The 20,000-nt window shown below is 38.5% G+C and overlaps 1 protein-coding gene across 1 annotated transcript in view; it reads left to right on the forward strand.

Moving 5' to 3' along the window:
- Positions 1–20,000, forward strand: part of USP7 (ubiquitin specific peptidase 7) — a 69,449-nt gene that overhangs the window by 29,587 nt on the left and 19,862 nt on the right. Inside the window, exons 2-12 of the mRNA XM_065644486.1 lie at positions 1,637–1,741; positions 7,518–7,716; positions 9,090–9,228; positions 9,978–10,066; positions 10,801–10,909; positions 14,327–14,457; positions 17,143–17,197; positions 17,732–17,812; positions 17,901–17,991; positions 18,805–18,887; positions 19,856–19,965. Coding sequence (XP_065500558.1) covers positions 1,637–1,741; positions 7,518–7,716; positions 9,090–9,228; positions 9,978–10,066; positions 10,801–10,909; positions 14,327–14,457; positions 17,143–17,197; positions 17,732–17,812; positions 17,901–17,991; positions 18,805–18,887; positions 19,856–19,965 — 1,192 coding nt within the window. The remainder of the gene's footprint in view (positions 1–1,636; positions 1,742–7,517; positions 7,717–9,089; positions 9,229–9,977; positions 10,067–10,800; positions 10,910–14,326; positions 14,458–17,142; positions 17,198–17,731; positions 17,813–17,900; positions 17,992–18,804; positions 18,888–19,855; positions 19,966–20,000) is intronic.

Consider the following 20,000-nt stretch of genomic DNA (forward strand, 5'->3'; position numbering starts at 1 on the left):
ACTGGCGGCTGTCCACGAAGCCAAGCTTCTGCAAACCGTTTTCAAATAAAATCAAAACTTCAAATCATATTGATTTTTGCTTTTGTACTAATTATAAGAAAGGTGCACACTGTATTGTGGGTGCTGCATATGGGATGTTTCAGCATACATGTGGCCTTGGTGAGATTTGCTCGTCCTAGTAAGCTTCCAAAAGCCACGTTGGAGCGTGAAGTTTGTGATCTTTCATCTCTAATTAGAAGTACGCCTCTTACCTGATCTGTTCGTGCTCAGGGCGGAGGTTATTACTTGGGTAGCTTTACTAGGAGGGTAAATAATTGGAACAGGAGTGCTGTCGTTTGTCCGTCTCAACCACGACAGCTTCCAGGTGGCTCCCGCCGCTGTGGCCATAGTGCCCTGACTGCCGCGGCGATCCCGCAGCCGTTGCCATAGCGCGTTCTCTCCGTGTCGCCGGTGCGAGTGCTGGTGTTGGTCCCTTTGGTCCGGGAGCCGCGGGGGACGCGGCCCGGCCGGCGCTCTCCAGGGTGCTGACGGGCCGGGCTTCCTCCGGAGCAGCTCCCGGCCCGCCCGCCAGACACCAGCCTGCGTGCAGCTTCGGGCTATAAAACTGTTCTTACTCACAGAAATCAGTGACTCTGAGGCTTCGAGGTGTAATAGAATATACAAGGTAATAGCAGGACTAGTGTATCGAAGATAAAAGTATCAGACGGTTTAAAGAGTGTATTTTAAGCAGTGATTGTCCTTGAGATGGCTGCATGGGGTTATAGGTTTTACAATTTGATAAAAATCCAGTTTATTCAAGAATATATCCGCTTCCCTGTAGTCACACTGAAATCATCCATTGGCTTTCAGTGTGCAGGCAATGCAAGGAGACGTCGTTCAGTTGTTGGATAAATCAGGAAGATGCAATGCATCTTTAAAATACTGGAAGTTTAGTTTGTGGAGTTGTTTCATATCTCTTTTCTTAGTTGTGTTTACATATGTTTTAAACAGTTACTGTAGCAAAACTTAATAGCAGTGATGGCTAGAAACTGGAAAATGTTACCTCTAAAATGTTCCTATCATGGTAAAGGATTTCCTTTCAAATTTTTCCCAAGTGAGATTTAAACCTTATCATTACATTTGGTTAAATGTTTAGTTAAAAAACCAAAACCAAACAAACACAACAAAAAACCAAACCAACCAACCAACCAAAACCCAAAAGAAAAACACACACAAACACACACACACACAACCAGTAACACTGAAGAGATCTTAAAGTAAATTGTTAATTTAGAAAGTCTGTTATTAGAAACTTTTACCTATATAAAAATGTGGAACACCAGAAAACTATTTAAAAGTTGTCTTTTATTTAATGAGACTTGATTATGAGGTGCTGACTGTAAGGCTGTTTGGAAACTTAAGAATCAATTTATGTTCTTCGTATTTGTATTCTGCATTAATGTGAACTTTTTTCTTCATCCACAAGCATTCGTCTATTTGAGGAATTTTACAGTTAGAGACATACCAGTACAATTGTTGTGCTATAATTTAGGTAGATACTGTTTTGCACAGCTGTGCCATTTGTGCCTCTCAAAAGCACTACCTGAGACAGAAAAGTTAATATAGAAAATTAATTTTCATTTCTTTTCTATGTTAGCTGGAGATACAGATGATCCTCCAAGAATTACTCAAAATCCTGTCATTAATGGGAATGTAGCAATGGCTGATGGACATAACAACACTGAAGAAGACATGGAAGATGGTAAGTAAATATTTGACAAAATCATGTGGTTTGTTGGCTGCTTTATTTTTATGTTTTTTGAGGACAAAATGGTCCATGTCTTACCTCTGAACTGCAGCTCATTAAAAAAAAATGAAACCCTCTGTAGTTCTGACTGCTGGTTTTCTGTATAGGCCTCCTTTTAACATCACTATACAATAGGGTGAGGCATCTGAGGGGCTCAGGATTTTTCTCTCATTCTTTCTAGGTACTAATTTAAAAATTGCTGAAAGTGATAGTGTCCATTGTTATATTTTGTGGTACGTCCCTTTAAATGTACTGCAGCTGGTGCTTTGCTGAATAGTAAATTTGTCAGTTAAATAATTCCTTTAGGACTATGAAAATCCTTATCTGTCCTCCTGTGTTGTCAGGTGGCAGCTGTGATCAGTTTTTTGTCTTTGTGTGGTAAGTCAGTGGTAAATACTCTGTTGAAGAACATTCCTGCCCCAACTCGGATGCCTTTTTACTTGCAAATGCAAAGGAAGAAGCATGTACTGATGTCCTGTTAATAAAAGGGGACATGTGTTTCTGAAATCTTTTTGTTGGTCTGTTACATGAAAATAAGGGTGTACAGTTTTTTCTGTTACAGAAGATCAAATGATTTTTATGTAGATGTGTCTGGGTATATTTAAAGAAAGAGAGTTTGTAATTCACTTAAGCCTGTTACACTTAGTGAGGAAAATGTATGAAGATTTTTCTTAGGAGAGGCTATGGGAGGGACTGCTCTTTTTGTGAAGAACTAAATAAAATAGTTGGGAGACAGGAGACAAAATAGAGTGGGATTTGTTCCCCTCTGATTCTTTATTTCATGCTGTCTTGTGAGAAAACATTCGGGGCTAGGCTTAAACATTTATTTAAATTTTGCAAAATTTTCAGTAATTTTTTCTTTCGTGAGTAGTCAGAGTTTTCTTTCTTTCATGTATTCAAGGAACATATAATAGAATACTGGTAGAAAATAGTAGTGTTCCCAGAGAAGAATATGGTTTAAATTCAGGACAAAGGCATCTCATGCTTGAATTGTGTCTTTATCATTGGTAAAAGTGAAGTTTCTTGTGATCAGATTCTTGCAATAAAGTAAAAATGAGGTCTGCTTAGCCTGTGAATTTTTTTTGTTTGATTGCCTGATCTCATTCAGAGGGCTTTGATTTCTTGCTCACAGTAACGAGCTGAGACTGAAATAGGGAATTCTGTTTTTATCAAAATGGAGTTACTTATTAGAAAAGATGTTAAATGTCTTTGTTGGGCCATGGTATTTGGAGGCTGGCAAGAGGAGATCACGTGGGTTGACACCAACTGGCAAGGACAGCTCTGTTGAACTTCTTTTCTCAGTAATGATGTTTATAAGTAGAAAGCCTGATAGTGCTTGCTGTCAATACAGCTAGTAGATAACACATTGATCAGTTAATACAAAAATTGGTCCAGAAGTTGGTCTATATATACTTGAACAAATTAAGCGAAAGGGACTTAAGCTGCAGAAGCAGTTAATGAAACCCAGGCCATATTGAGGATGGCAGGTAACCAGATGTGCATCTCTTCAGTCAGAACAACATTGTCTTTTTTAATCTGAAAGCAGCTGTAAACCAGTTTCTGTCATTTGCCAAATATTCAGCTGATCTCAGAACTGGATATAAAGGTGTTATGGTAGGGAGAAGTGGTATCTGAAGGTATTCAGCAAGAGGCTTAGGAAAGCTGTGTTTATGGTAGTACTCGTGTCTCTAAGACTTTCAGTATGGTCAGGAGCTTTGTTCCACTCTGTGTGACATACTTCAGGGTTAAAATGTGATTATTAAGCAATATTCAAATAGCTCCTTGTTATCATATTTGAATAAGGAGTGTCTGGCTACATCTTGGTGCTGTTACAGCTCTTCATTGACACAGATAGAAAATAGTGTTATTGCAAAATGTTATAATTGCAAAAACATTCCTGAAGACTTGCATCATGTAAGTGGGTGGTGCCTCTTTTCCAAGTCCTGTAAATCAGATCAGTTGCTTGCTGTTGCATTATTTACACATCAGGGCAGTTGCTCTCCTGCTGTTTGTTCTCTTGCCATCCTGGTTTACAGCAGGGTGTACATGGATAATGGACACCTTGGAGATTCACAAGATAGGAAGAAGTGGAGGGAGACAGTGGCCTCTGATAAATGTGTTCTGTTTTCTCATTGCTTTTATTCATAGCAAATGGGATCAATCTGAGCTGATAAAGAATGTATGAAGAGAATTTAAATACCTCTTCAATGAAAATATTAATGAGTTTAATGGTTCCTGCAAAAGAGGTGAAGAATAGGAGAAAAGGCTGATGCTTCCAGCTGGATCATAGAAACCAGCTTACTGGTGGATTTCTGAATTCAAGAGACTTTTGAGGTGATTTTGTTCTTCCTGCTTAGCACACAAGGAAATAACTAATAAGATGGGAAAAAAGTGCAGCTCTTGTCTCCTTTGCCAGGCAGCTAACCCCAGGCCTTGTGAGGAACATGCAATGGGGGGAGCAGGGGACCCCACCAACAGGACTTTGGGATAAGGCTGAGTTCTCCCAAGCAGCTCGGCTGGAACTTGTTGTTGCTATGGATCGTGTCTTAGCAATTAAAAAGAAGCAGCTGAAGGAATGTGCTATGCTGTGTACAGAGAATGACTCAATGAAGCAAGCTTGGTGAGCTGGAATAGCAGCTTCTGCAAATGAAATAAAAAATAAAAACAAGGTTCTGATCAAATTTTGTTTGCAAGTGCATCAGTATTTGAAGCAGCACATAGAATAAATTCCCTTAGAAGCTAAAGTTCAAACAGAAGGTCCCTAGCTAAACATAACCTCACAGCTCTGCAATTACCTACTGAAGTCTCATTTCTGTGAAGAATTGCAGAAGCGAGGAGGCTTGCAGAAGCATCAGTCTTAGCCAGTGCTAGTATTGCATGCTGTATTTGGATCATTATTAAAATATTCATAGAATATTCAGCCAGTTTCTCCATTAATAATTCAGTTTCAGAATATTTTAATAACCTCAATATACTTTAAAGGTAACAACATTTACTAAGAGAATAAAGAAATTTGCTTTTCTCAAAGGTATAAACACTTAAATATGTGCTTCAGTCTTGAAATGGATCATGTTCTGTATTTGGATCTCTGATTTGAAAGATTTTGGTCATATCAAACGTGACATTCATCTCATCAGTGAAAAAAATCTTTTCCACGTAGTAAATATAATCCGTTGCATGTAATTTCACTGAGCATTGCCAGCTCTGTCTGTTCTTTTTACCTGATGTTCAGGATCATGTGTCATATTTTAGTTCAGGGATTTATAGTCTTACTTGCCAGTCACTACTGGATGATCCTGCTGCCAATTGCATTCTCTTATTGCAGACTGGTGGACGTGTTTGTGATGGTGAAAAAATGTTTTATTTATGTGCTCAGAATACTCATTATGCTTACTGTTTATTTAAACTTTAGTTTTTTAATCCAATTCATGTTTTAATTAATTGCACTTGCTAAAAATAGGAGCTTTCTGGAAGGAATGTTGAATTGTTATTTTGGGGGGCTGTGGTTTGTATTTTTAAAGAAAATTCTATTTTAGGGTTGCCCTTTGTTATGAGGCTGCATTTTTATGGAGTAATTACTAGTGATTGCTCAAATAGTTGACTGAGAAGGGTCTCCTTCCCTGGTGAGCCCTCCTGCACAGGCTTTCCAGAAAAGAAATCAAGAAATACAGGCAAAGTTTCTGTGAAGCACCTGCAGATGCTGCACAGGTTCATAGCAGCGCTGCTGCATCCCCGCATCAACCTGCTCCCAAAGCTGCATCGCAAGAGGCACAAGCAAACTTGGCTCATTTTTCAGAAGCTTAGACTGAGTGCAGAAGTACGGCTCTTGATCGGGAATTAGGAGGCGTTCTTGAGCTGGTTTGGGACACATGATGCAGACTGGTTTTTAAATTGTTAACTGTGTTACGAATTTTTTTTTTATTCTGCCTGTGAATCACATTTGAGAGCGTACAGCTGCTTTGGCTGCAGCCTGTCTGGCTCTTGGTTGTAGAAGTTTAGCTTGCTACTCTGTCAACAGGCAGGAGTAGGTAAAATGAGTAGGGGACAGTTTTTAACTTGATGGTAGGCTACTGGTTAGGTACACGTATGTAGGGAAAAAGAGAAAATAATCCTTTGAATGCTTTTATTACTGACAACACAGAGTAACATGAAGGTCATTGCAGGTGTGGAGGAGAGAGAGAGCTCATTTCTGCTGTAGTACTGTTGCTTTCAAGAGATAATTGGGAATGCTTGGGGTTGTCAGGCCATACACAAAAAATAAGATCAACTGTGTTGCCAAAGTAAAGGTCAGAATTAGGATAACTGCTTGAAAAGAAAATCGTGTTGCAAGGGCGAAGAATGAAATCTGTCAAAGCTCCCTGGCAGTTCTGGGCAAAACTTGTTAATTTTCTTTATTGAAGTATATAATCTTTACACTGTTGCATGTTGTAATCAAGAGAGTTTTGTATTTTTTAAGGAAGGTGTCAACCAGGGTTCACCTGTTTTTTAAAAAAAAATTGCTCAAGTCTGTCTCTGGCACCATGCAAAGCTTTGAGTGGACGACTGCTTTCCATGTACAGAAATAAGACGTTTGTTGTATACTGTGCACATTGTCGCATCATTTCACGATCCAATGTCTGGCTTGGTGTCATTGCACTCAGTGCTTTTGGTTTCGGGTGTCCCTGCCCGTGTGACGTACCTGCTGCGGTTCCGCATCCCCGTGGGTGCTCTCTGTGCCTTCCGCGCTGCTCCAGCCTCTGTCCTCCCAGTAGCAAATCTTACACAGGTGTTAAGTTGGAACCACAGAAAAAAGAGGGGAATGTCTTGTGCACGCTCTGTACTTCATCCCTGCCCTGTAAAATTCTGGGGATAAGTTGCAGGTTTTTCCTCCCTGTATGCAATATGAGGCATGTCACAATAAAGAGAGCCCAGTCGTGTGCCTTCCTTAAGCTGTCACTGTCTCCAGCACCCTGTTGTAGCCGTGTACAACAGAAGCAGAACAGATTGTGGTATATGAAGAACTGGGAATGTGGGAAGAAGACAAAATTAGTTTAATTGTGTGTGTCAAAATAAGCTATTAAAAAAAAAAACCCAACAGTATCTCATGAAACTTTGTTTTAGACCACTAAAAATCTTTAAGATTTTCACATATCACAAAGAATACAAGACCTTACTCTTGAGCTATTCTTCAGCAAACTGGTATGAGATTTGAAAAAAAAAATGGGCTTCATCTGTTTTGAAAAGATACTGTTGCAAGCAGAAAACAACTAAATAGTGACTTGGTAGCAACAGGGCAGTTGAACAGATTGTGCAAATCCTTTGTACATCTTGGTTCATGCAAGCAGCTAGCTTAAACTGGGCTGTCAAGGCACTATGCAACAAGGAGAGTTAGAGTGGGCTGTGATTTATGTTGTAAAGCTTTTAATGTCTTTCTCTTGCCATACCCACTGCTTTAGAAGAAACTTGAGTGGTGGCAAATTCTAGCGCTGAAGAATTATTTAAGAAAATAGTGTACAAAAGAAATGTGTCTTTCAGTGCTCTGTTTTCCTGAAAGGTGTTGCAATGTTTTTCAAAATGAAAAAACCTGAAATTTCAATTGCTAAGGAGTTCAGTGCCTCTCAGGGCTTGGGTTTTTTTGCTTGTTTCCAATATCCCACTGCTTAAAACGTGCTCATGTTGCAGGATTTTTGAAAATGATGTTTTGGAGTGGAGAACAACAGGTTTTTCAAATAATTGTGTGTGTGTGTTACAGATACAAGTTGGCGATCAGAAGCAACATTTCAGTTTACAGTTGAACGCTTCAACAGATTGAGCGAGTCAGTTCTCAGTCCTCCCTGCTTTGTACGGAATTTGCCATGGAAGATCATGGTTATGCCGCGACTCTACCCAGACAGACCACACCAAAAAAGTGTAGGATTCTTCCTTCAGTGCAATGCTGAATCTGATTCCACGTAAGACCCTTTTAATTATTGAGCAAGTCCTGATTCGATACTAGCTTAATCTGTATTGCAAGAAATGCAAACATCTAAAAAAAAATCATTCTATCTGGCTTTCTGCAAGAGGAAAGAATTCTTGCAAGAGTTTGAGTCTCCTTTTTCCCTTACCTTTCTAAATCCCAAAGCATAACAGTAATCCTTTCTTTAGGAGGAGCTAAAAGTAGCTTGTGTAGCTACAAGTTTGTGGTAGAATTTAGATATATTTCTGTTTGCTGGGGAGACGTCTTTGACTAACCATGGGAAAAGTTCTGGGTTTATTTCAAACTGAAGTGCTACTGGAGCTTCTCTAACCTGCTGAGCTCCAAATCCTGCCTTGTAAAGCGTGTGAGCAGGTAACTGCTGGCAGCTGAGGCAGATCGGTGTGTGGGGAATCATCTCCTTAGATGAGTTCGGTGCTCATCAAGCGAGATACGAACGTGCATGTTCTTGGAGTCCTGCGTGCGAATCAAAACTGGCTATCTTTGACCAGTTTTGTAAATAATAGGGACATTTAAGAAGATAAATGCAAATTTCTGGGGCATTACTGCATCTTATCCAGCTAAAGTGCAGACCCCTCACAGGTATCTTTTCCAGTAGGGTAGCTCCATTCTTGCACCAAATCTCACACAACTTACAGCTCACTCTGGATAATAAGTTACTCTTTTCCGTCATTTTTGTAATCTGAAAGGTGAGTGCTCAGTGTGGAAGCTAAAGAAGCAAGTTTTAAGTGCATTAACTAGTCACAGAAGAAGTGAACCACACACAAGTAGTCACACAAAAAGGATGGAGTGATCTTCAGAAGTTGGTGTGGCTGGTGAGCTAAGCAAGGAGTAATGCTGCTGTGTGAGAGTGAGGACTTGTCTGAACTGATATTCAGTCAGATCGTCTTGCACAGGTGGGATGAATTTGAGCAGGAACCGTCATAAAGAAGTGCTGCTGAGGAAATCAGAGTATTGGGGAGTTTATCTTGTGGGTGGCATCACCTCGTCCTTTCCTTATCCAAGGGCTGAATTGTCATGCTCTGGGGACACCAAGCCTGCTTTGGGTTGGCCTATCCATCTACACTGAAGTAGATCAGAAATAGCTCACCGTAGAGAGCAGTTCACTCCTTAAACACAGTTGCACTGCGAAAATCTCTGTTCCAGCTTCACATTCATATTATGGCTTCAGACAGCCCCAGGGACTCATGCCCTCAATACAATTAACCAAATCTTACCATCTAACAGGAAAAAAAAATTCCTGTATGTGAAAGTAATGTAGCAAAAATCCCTAACCAAAGAAAAAAAATTTTAATGACTATAAAAAGCTTCGTTTTGAATGAGTTTCAAATTTTTCTTCTGTATTTATAGGTCATGGTCTTGTCATGCACAAGCAGTCTTGAAGATAATAAACTACAAGGATGATGAAAAATCATTCAGTCGTCGCATTAGTCACTTGTTCTTTCATAAGGAAAATGACTGGGGCTTTTCCAACTTCATGGCCTGGAGTGTAAGTAATTGGACATGTATTAATGTGTCACTAGATAGGAACAGTTTTGAACTTGCGCTCCTGAATACTGAGATACTTATAGAAAAGTGGTTTGTTGTGGTTTTGTTTGTTTGTTTGTTTGTTTGTTTTGCAACCTGTTATTTTTTTTCTGTCATTGGTGAAGATTCTTTTTCAATTTCTTACAAATTCCTGTACTTAATTATTGTAGATAACTTTTACTTACGTTGTGATTTAAATATTCCCTCTATTATTTTCTGCGTTGCTGAATGCTTAGGTTTTGTTTTCAGTATGTGATAGTCTATGTCATTCTGAAGAAACATAGATTTTCTTGCATTTCCCTGGGTTTTTTGTGTATGTGTACAGATATTTAATGCCCTAATAACAGTACTAAGACTGATCTTGAATTGAGACTTCTTAAGCATTCTCAAAGGTTGTGCACTTAATTTGTCATCTGGCTGCAATATTGTCCAGAAGAAACAGATCCTTTGATTACCAATTCTTATTACCCACAGAAAATTGAAATAGTACTGCAACATCTTAAAAGCCAGGAATAAGTTTCCTGTATTGAGACATTAAGAAATAATTAAAGTGTATTAAGCTGAAAACCAGCTTTGTTGGTGTCCTTCAATTTTTCTTCTTCAGTTTGTTATTTCTGATAGCTCAGGCTTGGAAATTAAGTGATGTCTGACTGGATACAGTCATGTTGCAAGATCAAATTTTCATGTTCATGTGTCATTCCCGTTTTACAGGAAGTTACTGATCCTGAAAAAGGCTTTATAGAAGAGGACAAAGTTACTTTTGAAGTCTATGTTCAAGCAGATGCTCCACATGGAGTGGCGTAAGTATATTTTTTTAAAAAAAATCTTCTAATATTTTATGTTGCTTGAGATTGTTCAAGGGTTTTATGTTATTAATATTTGTAGCTCTCATTAGACATTCTCACTTGTCACCGTGACTTTAATTGGTGAATTCTCACATGGCAGTATTTTTCATTAATCACATAGAGATTTTTTGTATAGGTTAAATTTCCATTGGCATTAGTCAGCATAATGTTGTGGAACTTCAGCTTCTGTAGGAATTGATTTGTGATTTAACACCTTTGCAAATCTAGCCCCACCATTTCTGATCTCACCGCTGATAAGGGTTTCAGACGCAGGCAGGTGGCTCTGCTGTCTGACTTGCCTTGGTTTACAGTTGTTTTAAAACTGCCTCATTTGAGTCATTCTGCTTCAAGTCACTTTTAAACAGATTGGTTGTACTGAAATGCAGACTTGCCCTTAAAAGTACAGTTTCTGGTTCCAGTACGCTTTCATAATAAATATCTTTAAAACAAACAAAAAACAGAAACAAAAAGCCCACAACACACAAACAAAACTAAACCCTAACAAAATCACAAAACACTAAGTTGCAAAGACTGTTGTTACTGGCAGGCAGTGGTGAAGTGTAGCCTGTTATTTGAACCTCAATAATGAAGCATAGCTCATATCTGCCAGCAGTGCTACCTTAGAACAAACACCTTTTATTATAGTTAATACAAAACTGTCTTGTTTTTAACTACTAAGTGTTTTCTAGGTGGGATTCAAAGAAGCACACCGGATATGTTGGCTTGAAGAACCAGGGAGCAACTTGTTACATGAACAGTTTGTTACAGACTTTATTTTTCACAAATCAACTACGAAAGGTAATTAACATGTAGAAGAAAATGAGATTGCTAATTGAAATATTCAATATTTGTAAGTGCTTCAAAACAAAGCTGTCTGTTCCTTTTGCTTCCTTCATCCTCGTAGAGAAGTTGTGACGTCCATGGTGACGCACATCTCACTTGAGGCTGAGTGCAGGCACCTGCCTTTTGGAGTTTGTTGAACACAGACCCTTGGTTTTTATGAAAGCACAGAGTACCTGTTGAAGATCGGAGCTTAAGCGGTGTCTTATGTGCTAATGTTGCTATGAACTGTTGGAATTAAAAAAAGCCTCTACATCTTGCAGATGAGAGACAGAAGTAATTTTTCTTTCTTGAAATAGTTAAAACAGAGAAGTCAACAATGTAAAAACATAAACATGACCTTTGTAATTGATTTATTTTGTCTTTTACCTTACATTACGCAGTTGAATTTTCTCTTATTATGGTTAGCATCTTTGTAGTGATGGCAAGTGGTATGATTTCAGTAGTTTAAACAACTTTATTTTATATTCATTTCATTCATATGTTTTTTATTTACTGTAGATGTTATTTCTTTGCTGGAAGAACTGCTTTAAATATCAGCTTAATAAAGGTCTCATCCAAACCCAAGATGAGATATACTAGATAATGTATAGTTTTTAAGTGGTGCAGAAGCCCTAGGGGGATGCAGACATAAATGCTGACTTGACATGAGGTGGCTATCTGGAAGAGGAGATATAATTGGGGAAAAATGTAACTTGGCACCATTTAGTCTATTGGAGTGTCCTATTGATCCTCATTTGTCCTTCTGCACATTCCTGTGCTTATTGCGTGTCTCTTAGTGAAAATGAACTGTTGTAACTTCTGCTTTCTCTTGTGTGTGCTAGTTGTTACGTTTCTATTAAGCTTTTTTTATTCAAAATTTGCCTTTTTAGTGTACCTAGTTTTCACTGTCTTAGATTTTTCCACCATTTTATCATTATTTGTATCACTGTGGCCTGTAAGTGTCCTAGTTGGGTTTTCTTTTTTCTCTTTTGCAATGTGCTGCTTACTCTGAAGCACTGCAAAAACCAGTGCATTGAACTCCAGTAGACTGTAACTGAGATCTTACCAATGCCACATACAAGAAATAAATACTTGCCTTGTCTTACATGATGCACTTGTTTCTTTTTTTGCAAGAGGTATAATTTACTCATTCAGTTCATCATTTGTTATAATGCCTGTTCTTTTTGCTCGGCACTCATAATGTTTGTGCATTTTATTTTTTTGGACGACTTCACATTGCTCTTGAAAGAAAAATGTGTTTTTATAATAGCTACATCTAATCCAATTGAGTAGTTCCTTTCAAGACTGTCTTGTAGTCAGTAAATCAATATGTACCATGAAGTAATCTTGTTCTGTGAAGAAGAAATTCTTTTTGTGATACAGAGTATTTTTTCAGCTGAACGGATGTTTTCAGGCATTCCCCTGCACTTCTTCCCCAGCCTCCAAGTAAATACCAGCTTTTAGGGAGTGATAACATCTGGATAGTGACCACATGAGAAGCTCAACGTGCTGGCAGTTTCCTTTATGGAAATGTTACGGACATCAGCTGAAATGCCCAGTTCTCTGCTGATTCTTCAGGTTTTCAGAGCCCCTATAAACACAGCAGACTACAGTGGTAGTTTTAGACAGTTTTAATACTCACTTGCCATTATTGCAGATAAGGAAGAATCACCAGTTGTATCACCTGAAAAAATTAATTTCTGCAACATTTTCGTTTTCACTTTGAGCACTTGCTCCTCTTAAAACCAAGTAAAATAAAATGTGTAGTATCCTCAGTTTGCTCCTCACCAATCCCATTATTTCTGTTAATCCTCCTTACTTAGAAGAAATAATGATTTTTATTGCTGTTATTGAGAGCAGTTGCTGTCAGGAGTGGAGCTGGGAGAGCCATGGCCAGTGGTCAGAGCAAGCACGGACCTGTGGAGAGTGGGCGTTGGGTGAGGATCGATGGAGAGATCCTTTCTCCTTGGCTTTGTGTCCAGACCACAGATGGGAGGTTCCTGGATATTTGAAATGAGACCTCCCTCTATTAGCAACCAGATGGCTTCAGTGGTAGGGAATAAAGCAAAGGAACTTCCTCTTCAGAGCATGTAGTCTTTGTCGGTTTGGGATAAACCTGTGCTTCAATGTAGTCCACCCAGGCAAGGGGTGGTGGTTCCTTCCCAAATAGGTCCAGATTTGATCTTGGACCAGATCACGTCAGTCGTCCTGTGTCTGTCGTCAGTGCATCTGACCAGTCAGTGCTTGCTGCTCCATCCAGGCCATTGTAAAACTCTTTGCTGCTTCTGTTGAAAAATTCCCTACAGTTCCTGAGAACATTGCAGAATATTTATGTAACTGCTAAAATAAAAAATATGGGTCCAGTGCATTTCTCCCTGATCTAGCTCTCCTCAATTTATCTAATATACTTAGCCTTACCTTGGAATTTCATACACAGTATTTTCTTCTTTTCCTCAAGTAATTTTCTTGACTTTAAGCAGTATGTTCACGCCTATCTGAAGCATTCTTTTCCTATGTAAATATCTAAAATGTTTCTTGTATCTGTGTCTGTTGCTTATGGCCATTGCCTATGCATGTCCCTGTCATTCTTTTGTGTTCATTTCCTGAGGGAACGTCTCTGGTGTTAAATTAGAGATTCTGCCTTTTTCAAATGGATCAAAATGCCTTGATCTTGAGGTCAAGCTTTCAGAGTTTGGGAGGGTAAGGCATGAAAATAAAGGTTTGTAGAGGATCGTATTTGAAAAGTGGTGTGTTTTAGCTTGGAGAAACTGAGAAGCGGGCTTCGATACTACTTACGCACAAAAATGGAAGAAACAAAGAAAGGCTGTGCGTTGAAATTTTAGCTTATAGTAACACACTTGGAATATCAGAAGAAATAAAACCAGTGGTTTTGTTCAATGGCAGCTAGAATGCAGTAATTATAAATAAACTCCAGTGTCATTTGTGTGTGTCACCCCCCACAGTGGATGACAATATTCACAGACAGCCAAGCTACAGCACAAACCTGAAGTTATTTTCAAAAGCCTGTAGTACTGATCAGTATATCTGGTCATGCTGCAATGATTGCATAGACATAGCAGGTGTGATAAGTTGTTGGAAGGTTTTGAATGCTTTAGTGCATTCTCTTTTCTAGGATGGAGTAAGGGAACTATGTAGATAAAATAACCGTGAATGGAATCTGTTGCTCACGTCTTCCTAACCACTGTGCTCTAAGAAGAGTCATTCCAGACAATTAATGTTTTTACACTATGGTATGAGATTTTTTTCAGACTTTTTTGAAGTGATGATTAAATGGAGTTATACAAAGGAAGTCACTGAAGAGGAAAGGATACGTTAAACAATATGAGCAATAAACTTTTCCTCAGATGCTAATTGAACTAAATGCTTTTTCAGGCTGTGTACATGATGCCCACAGAAGGAGATGATTCATCCAAAAGTGTTCCTTTAGCATTGCAAAGAGTGTTTTATGAGCTGCAACATAGTGACAAACCAGTCGGAACTAAAAAGTTAACAAAATCTTTTGGGTAAGTTTCAAAAATTTGGACTATATATTGGGCTATTACAGGCTTTGTATAGCTTTTCTTTAAAAATGTTTTATTTAAATCAGGCTATTTTTAGAGAGGTGCAGAAAAGTGTTAATATAGCATTATGGTAATTGCTGACTTTTCTTAGTTTACTTGGATAGGTTTTTGTTTATAGTCAGTACTAAAGACGGCTAATCCAAAAGTCAGATTTTTTGGCGAGGGAGCAGTACAGAAACACAGCTGTTAGAAGCAGGGATACAATTTACCTGTTACCTGAAAACCATGTGATGCATTTGCCTTAAGTAAAATTCAGGACAAAATATGTTGTTGAAACATTGCAGTTCATGTATTGTGAATGTCTTTTTTAAAATTTAAATTTGTTTTAAATTTAGAGAAATAGCAGTGATTTGTATTTCCATATTGTTAGTCGTGCATTGATGACTGCTGTAACATTTTCTTATGACATATCAAAGATGCACATATTTTTACCTATGTATAATTGAGAAGCATTTAATGCTGTGTTCTGTTTTGTGATTTAAAGCTTTAGAGGAGTATCTGTTGCACGAAGTAGAGATGTCGGAGCACACACGCAGAATAATTCCTTGCATTCACCTCATTCTAGCACCCTCTTCTCCTCCATAAAACATCTACAAAAAGAGACTTGCTTTGTATTTTCTTTTTTTTTGCCCAGTATCCAGTTTGCTGTCTGGTATATTTTTCCATTCTGATGGTACTTCTTGTGAAATGGTGTTACAGGATGTAATTTTACATCTGGAGTATCTAGACACTAGACACCGAACTCCACAATGTAGCTGCATTGAGGGTGTTGAATTTTCTTTACTAGCAGGGAGTAGGATTTAATCAAAAACTGTTCTGAAGATTGTATTTTGCATTAGTTTGTCACACTGTATTTGTAGACTAGTCTTTTGTAGTAATATTGACAAGCATTTTTTAAAATTTAAAAACAGGTTAGGAAATTTGTATTATCTTTTTCACATAGCTGTCCTAGTGTCCATCCCGCATCTTCTGTTAAAGCCTGTAGTAGTGCTTTGTCTTGATAAGGCTCTCTGTAACCTTGCATCTTTGTAACATTTCCTTTTCACCTTTTGGGGGAATTTTAAAATGAAATTGGTAACCTCAGTGTTGTATGTTTATCTGGTCGTACCCTCTTTGTACCAGCACACTGTATATTTAGTTTATCAGCACTCCTGCTGTCCTGTGACACTGGAGAGAGTTGCTGATATTGTAAATATTTCCTCTTGAGTTAAGATCCCAACTGTGTCATCCTCAGTAGCATGAAGAGGTCTTTCCCAAGGGTGTTGCAGATGCTTAGTTTTGTATCGGAGAGCAAGGTTTTAAAAATGAGTTCAGTCTTAGGAAGCAGTTTCTTAATATGTTTGAAGATTTGGTCTTCTCTCCCCCATTAAATCAGTGTGGGAAGGTTCTGACCTTGTGAGACCTACTTGTCTGCCCTGTAGAGCATCACTTTTTACTGGTTATTGTGAGTTTCTAACGAAGTTTGGCTTCTCTCAGTAGAAAGTGATGCCATTGTCCGAAGGAGCCCTTTTTTAATCCTGATATTAGTCTGTAAGCTTTTTCTCTGATTTTATCCTTTAAGCTGGCTAATATGGAAAGTCTAGGGAGTCAGGAGGTTATGTTCCATTTTTAATTACCCTACAGGTCACTTCGTTCAGCTTGTTTCGATGTGGAGCCCCACACTGTTGTGGTGGCACAGTGTGACAGCGAGGCACTGAGAAGATATGGAGGGACAGATAACGTCAGTGTTGGTCCTGGTCACCCTGTGCTTGTGGCTCCAAGGGCTGCGCTTGAACCTCCTGCCGAGCCAGAGCCTACAGGGCTTATTTCATACAGTTAGGAGTGGTTGCTCTGGGAAAAGAGTTGTCAGGGACTTAAAAAAACATTCTTGAGTTTAAGTTAAAGAGCTTGTACGAGAAAGTATTTCATACTGAAACTGGAAATGCTTTATGCTGCTTTTTCTTTAAGGCAGTAGTGCTGAGCACCCGTGCTGCTGTGTTCTACGGTGTCGGGAGGCTGTTGTTGTCACCCCGCCTGTCACACAAGTGTTTTTGCACGGGGACGGTTCAGGAGGCTGGATGCCTCCTGCATCCTGGGGGTTACCGTGCGTCCAGGATTAACTGTTTAGATGAGCAGAAAGGAGCCAGGATTTTGTATAAATCCATTTACTTCCTTTCATGTACTGAAATAATCCCTGAGCGCTACTTGACTGCACCTGAAGGGCTCTCAGGAGTGAGGCAGCTGGAAACATGCTGCGGAAACTGTTCTGACAGCGCTGAATTGCTCCCAGGCCTTTTCTTAAGAGTTTTTTGACGTAATCTGAGACCAGGTTGTAGACTGGAAGAATTCGTCTGCTAGCAAGAGCCCAGCCCTAGCCTCTTTGGCTGATTCCAGCTGCTGTCCCTGTCCGCCATCCCCAGAGAGGACAGGGGGACACAGAGCGGCTGCCAGTGTTCCACTGCTTCACTGCCCCTTCTACTGCCCTGTAAAGGCTATGGAACTAAAACAACCTATGTATCAGCCAGTGTGAAATCTCAGGATCTTTATCTCTTGCTATGTATTAAATTCTTGATCTGAAAAAAAAAAAGTCTTTTGAGTGGTAATTTTTCTTCATAATATAGTAATTGTGTATTTATTTGTCTTACAAAGGTGGGAAACTTTAGACAGCTTCATGCAACATGATGTCCAGGAATTATGTCGAGTGGTATGTTTTTACTATTTCTTACTGATCAGTGATGCATAATATTATCTCTTGATACTGTGTATATATAAGATAATTTAGTAACAATCCTAGTAATACTGGCACTGATCAATTTAAATTAGGTCTCTAAGACATAGAGGTTTTGCCTTGGTTGATTTTTTTTTTTCTTTGAAGAATGGGATTGATTGTGGCCTTGTGTGGGTGAGGAATTTGTAAAGAGTAGGGAAGGCTGAAAATAAATGGAAGTGGTCCTTATGTAGCCATGGAGAGAAATGCAGATTTCAAGATGCAAATGCATCTTTACATTTATGAGGTTTTCCAAACTCAAGGGAATGTAGCTGGAGTAGCCCTCAGTGCAGTTTTTAGGTGGAAGACACAGATTTAAAGGACTAGAAAGGAGATGCCAATATGAATAGATGAACATTTTGTTTTTATGCAAGTGATTTAGAGTTTCATCAGTGAAGTAGTCATCTGTGTGTGATGAATAAATACAAAACCTGCAAGTTTATCCTGTGTAAAAACTATTTTTTCTTTCAGCTGCTTGATAATGTGGAAAATAAAATGAAAGGCACATGTGTAGAAGGCACTATTCCTAAATTGTTCAGAGGGAAGATGGTGGTATGTATTTAATTTTTTTTTTTCCAACATTTTGAATTAACTCTGTTACTTGTATACATTGAAATTCTGTGGGTTTTTTTGTTTACAGTCTTATATCCAATGCAAACACGTAGACTATCGATCTGAACGAATAGAAGATTATTATGACATCCAGCTAAGTATAAAGGGAAAGAAAAATAGTAAGTGATACATTGTCATATGCACTGATCAAATACGTCAGCATCTTGGGCGTCTTTACTGCCTGTTGATTTCAAATGTGTTTGTTGGTGCTCAGCACTTGGAAATATCCTTCCTTGAATTTCAGAGGAAAGAGTCTTTGATACCTCATTGAAAACATTTTCTGCAGAAAATGTTTTTACTTTGGTTGCCTTTTTTCCTTTCTCCCGTTTCCCTTCCCTGCTCCTTCCTCCCTATTTCTCTCTTCATAAAAGCCTATGACTATTAGAAGTTTTCTTGGTGTCACAGAAGTGCATGCTGTGCCATGGTCATAATAGTAGTGTTGTCACAGTAGGTTGTAATTTATATATGAAGATGAACTCGGAGGAAATAGATTCTTATTTAGACCTGACCATAGTAAAAGCAAATAGAAAGAATGAACTAACTGGGCAGTGTAACAGTGGTCCTTTGTCATCACTTTACCAAGTACTTGGCATACAAGACATGAAAAAGGACATGTAAGAGTCCAGCAAGCAGGATCATCTAGCTTGATACCTGACACATGTAAAGTGAGAATATGAAATTTGGCAGACAGTTGTAACTATGTGATTTTAAAATCTGTTGATATTTTTATGTATGCCTCTACAATTTGGTGCATTTCTTGACATTCTTAAGCCATATAATTTATTTTTAAATAAAGATAGAAATATTAAAACACAAACTCTCATGTCTTAATATGTTATTTGATTTATACATTGTTAAGCCCCCAGACTAGAGTAAACTTAGAGTTTTTTCTTCCTCCTTCCCTACAATTCCCCAATATTTTTTTCATTTAGTTTTTGAGTCCTTCATTGACTACGTTGCAGTGGAACAGCTGGATGGTGATAACAAGTACGATGCAGGAGAACACGGCTTGCAGGTATTTTTTTTTTTAATTTGGTTTTAAATTTTATTTCTCTGTCCTTGATAAAGTAACTTAAAGTTATGGTATACAGAAATGTTGCAAAACCCATTCTAGGTTCTGTCAACTGATTTTAGTGATTTTTTTTTTTTTTTTTTTTCCCACCTTCAACAAGCTTTTACGTAGCTGCTCTTAATTGCTGTTGGGTTTCTTAAAATGGAGCTTGGATTTTAAAGCAAACTCTTTAGCAATGTGTTTTACACCTGTAAGTGTTTTAGTGACTAGAATTGTTAACTTCTCTACAGATCTCCAGACCTAGTTGTTCTTCTAAGAGTAGTCTGTTCTTCTGTGCATCTAGTAAAAAGGCGGCATAGCTCTGAAAGTGATTTTAGAGAGGTTATTTTTGTATCATCAACAAGAATGCCAAATGAACCTGTGGAATTTTAAACATTTGTGTGTGCACACGTTTCTCAGCTTTTCAGCTGCACTTTGCTGCACTGTAGGAAGCCAAAGCCCTTTATAAAAAATGTTGTCTTATTAAAGTTTACTTTGGCAGCTTCCATATACCAGGGTTTGTCAGTAAGATTCTATGTATTCTTCAGCTCTTAGGAAGGTACCGAGTATTTGTTGTCAGGATACGAGCATGAAATTCTTAATTGATCAAAATGAGGTTTTGCCTCCTTATTCTCTTTTAATTTTGTTTATTCAGGTGACTTGCTCTTAATACAGTGAGGTGTTCACATGTGCTTGTATGAAGGACCTAAATTTAAATTAACTGGGTTCTTGTGTTACTGGAGTAGCGTCTGGGCAGGTTGGTGCAGTGTTAATAGTAACTTCCACGCAAGTTTTGAACCGGTCTTTGGTGCACATTGTGTTGTCAAGCCTATAAAATACAAGTCCATAGGAAGGGCTTCTGCAGCAAACAAGTATTTTGAGTTGCTAAATATCTTGTGATTTCAACCCTCTATTTCCTTTAAAATGTCCAGGAGGCAGAGAAAGGTGTGAAGTTCCTAACATTGCCACCAGTATTACATCTACAGCTCATGAGATTTATGTATGATCCTCAGACTGACCAAAACATCAAGATAAATGATAGGTAAGTTTTTTGGGTTGGTGATTGGTTGGTTGGTT

The sequence above is a fragment of the Caloenas nicobarica genome, chromosome 14 (genome assembly GCF_036013445.1).
Source record: "Caloenas nicobarica isolate bCalNic1 chromosome 14, bCalNic1.hap1, whole genome shotgun sequence".
Taxonomy (NCBI): domain Eukaryota; kingdom Metazoa; phylum Chordata; class Aves; order Columbiformes; family Columbidae; genus Caloenas; species Caloenas nicobarica.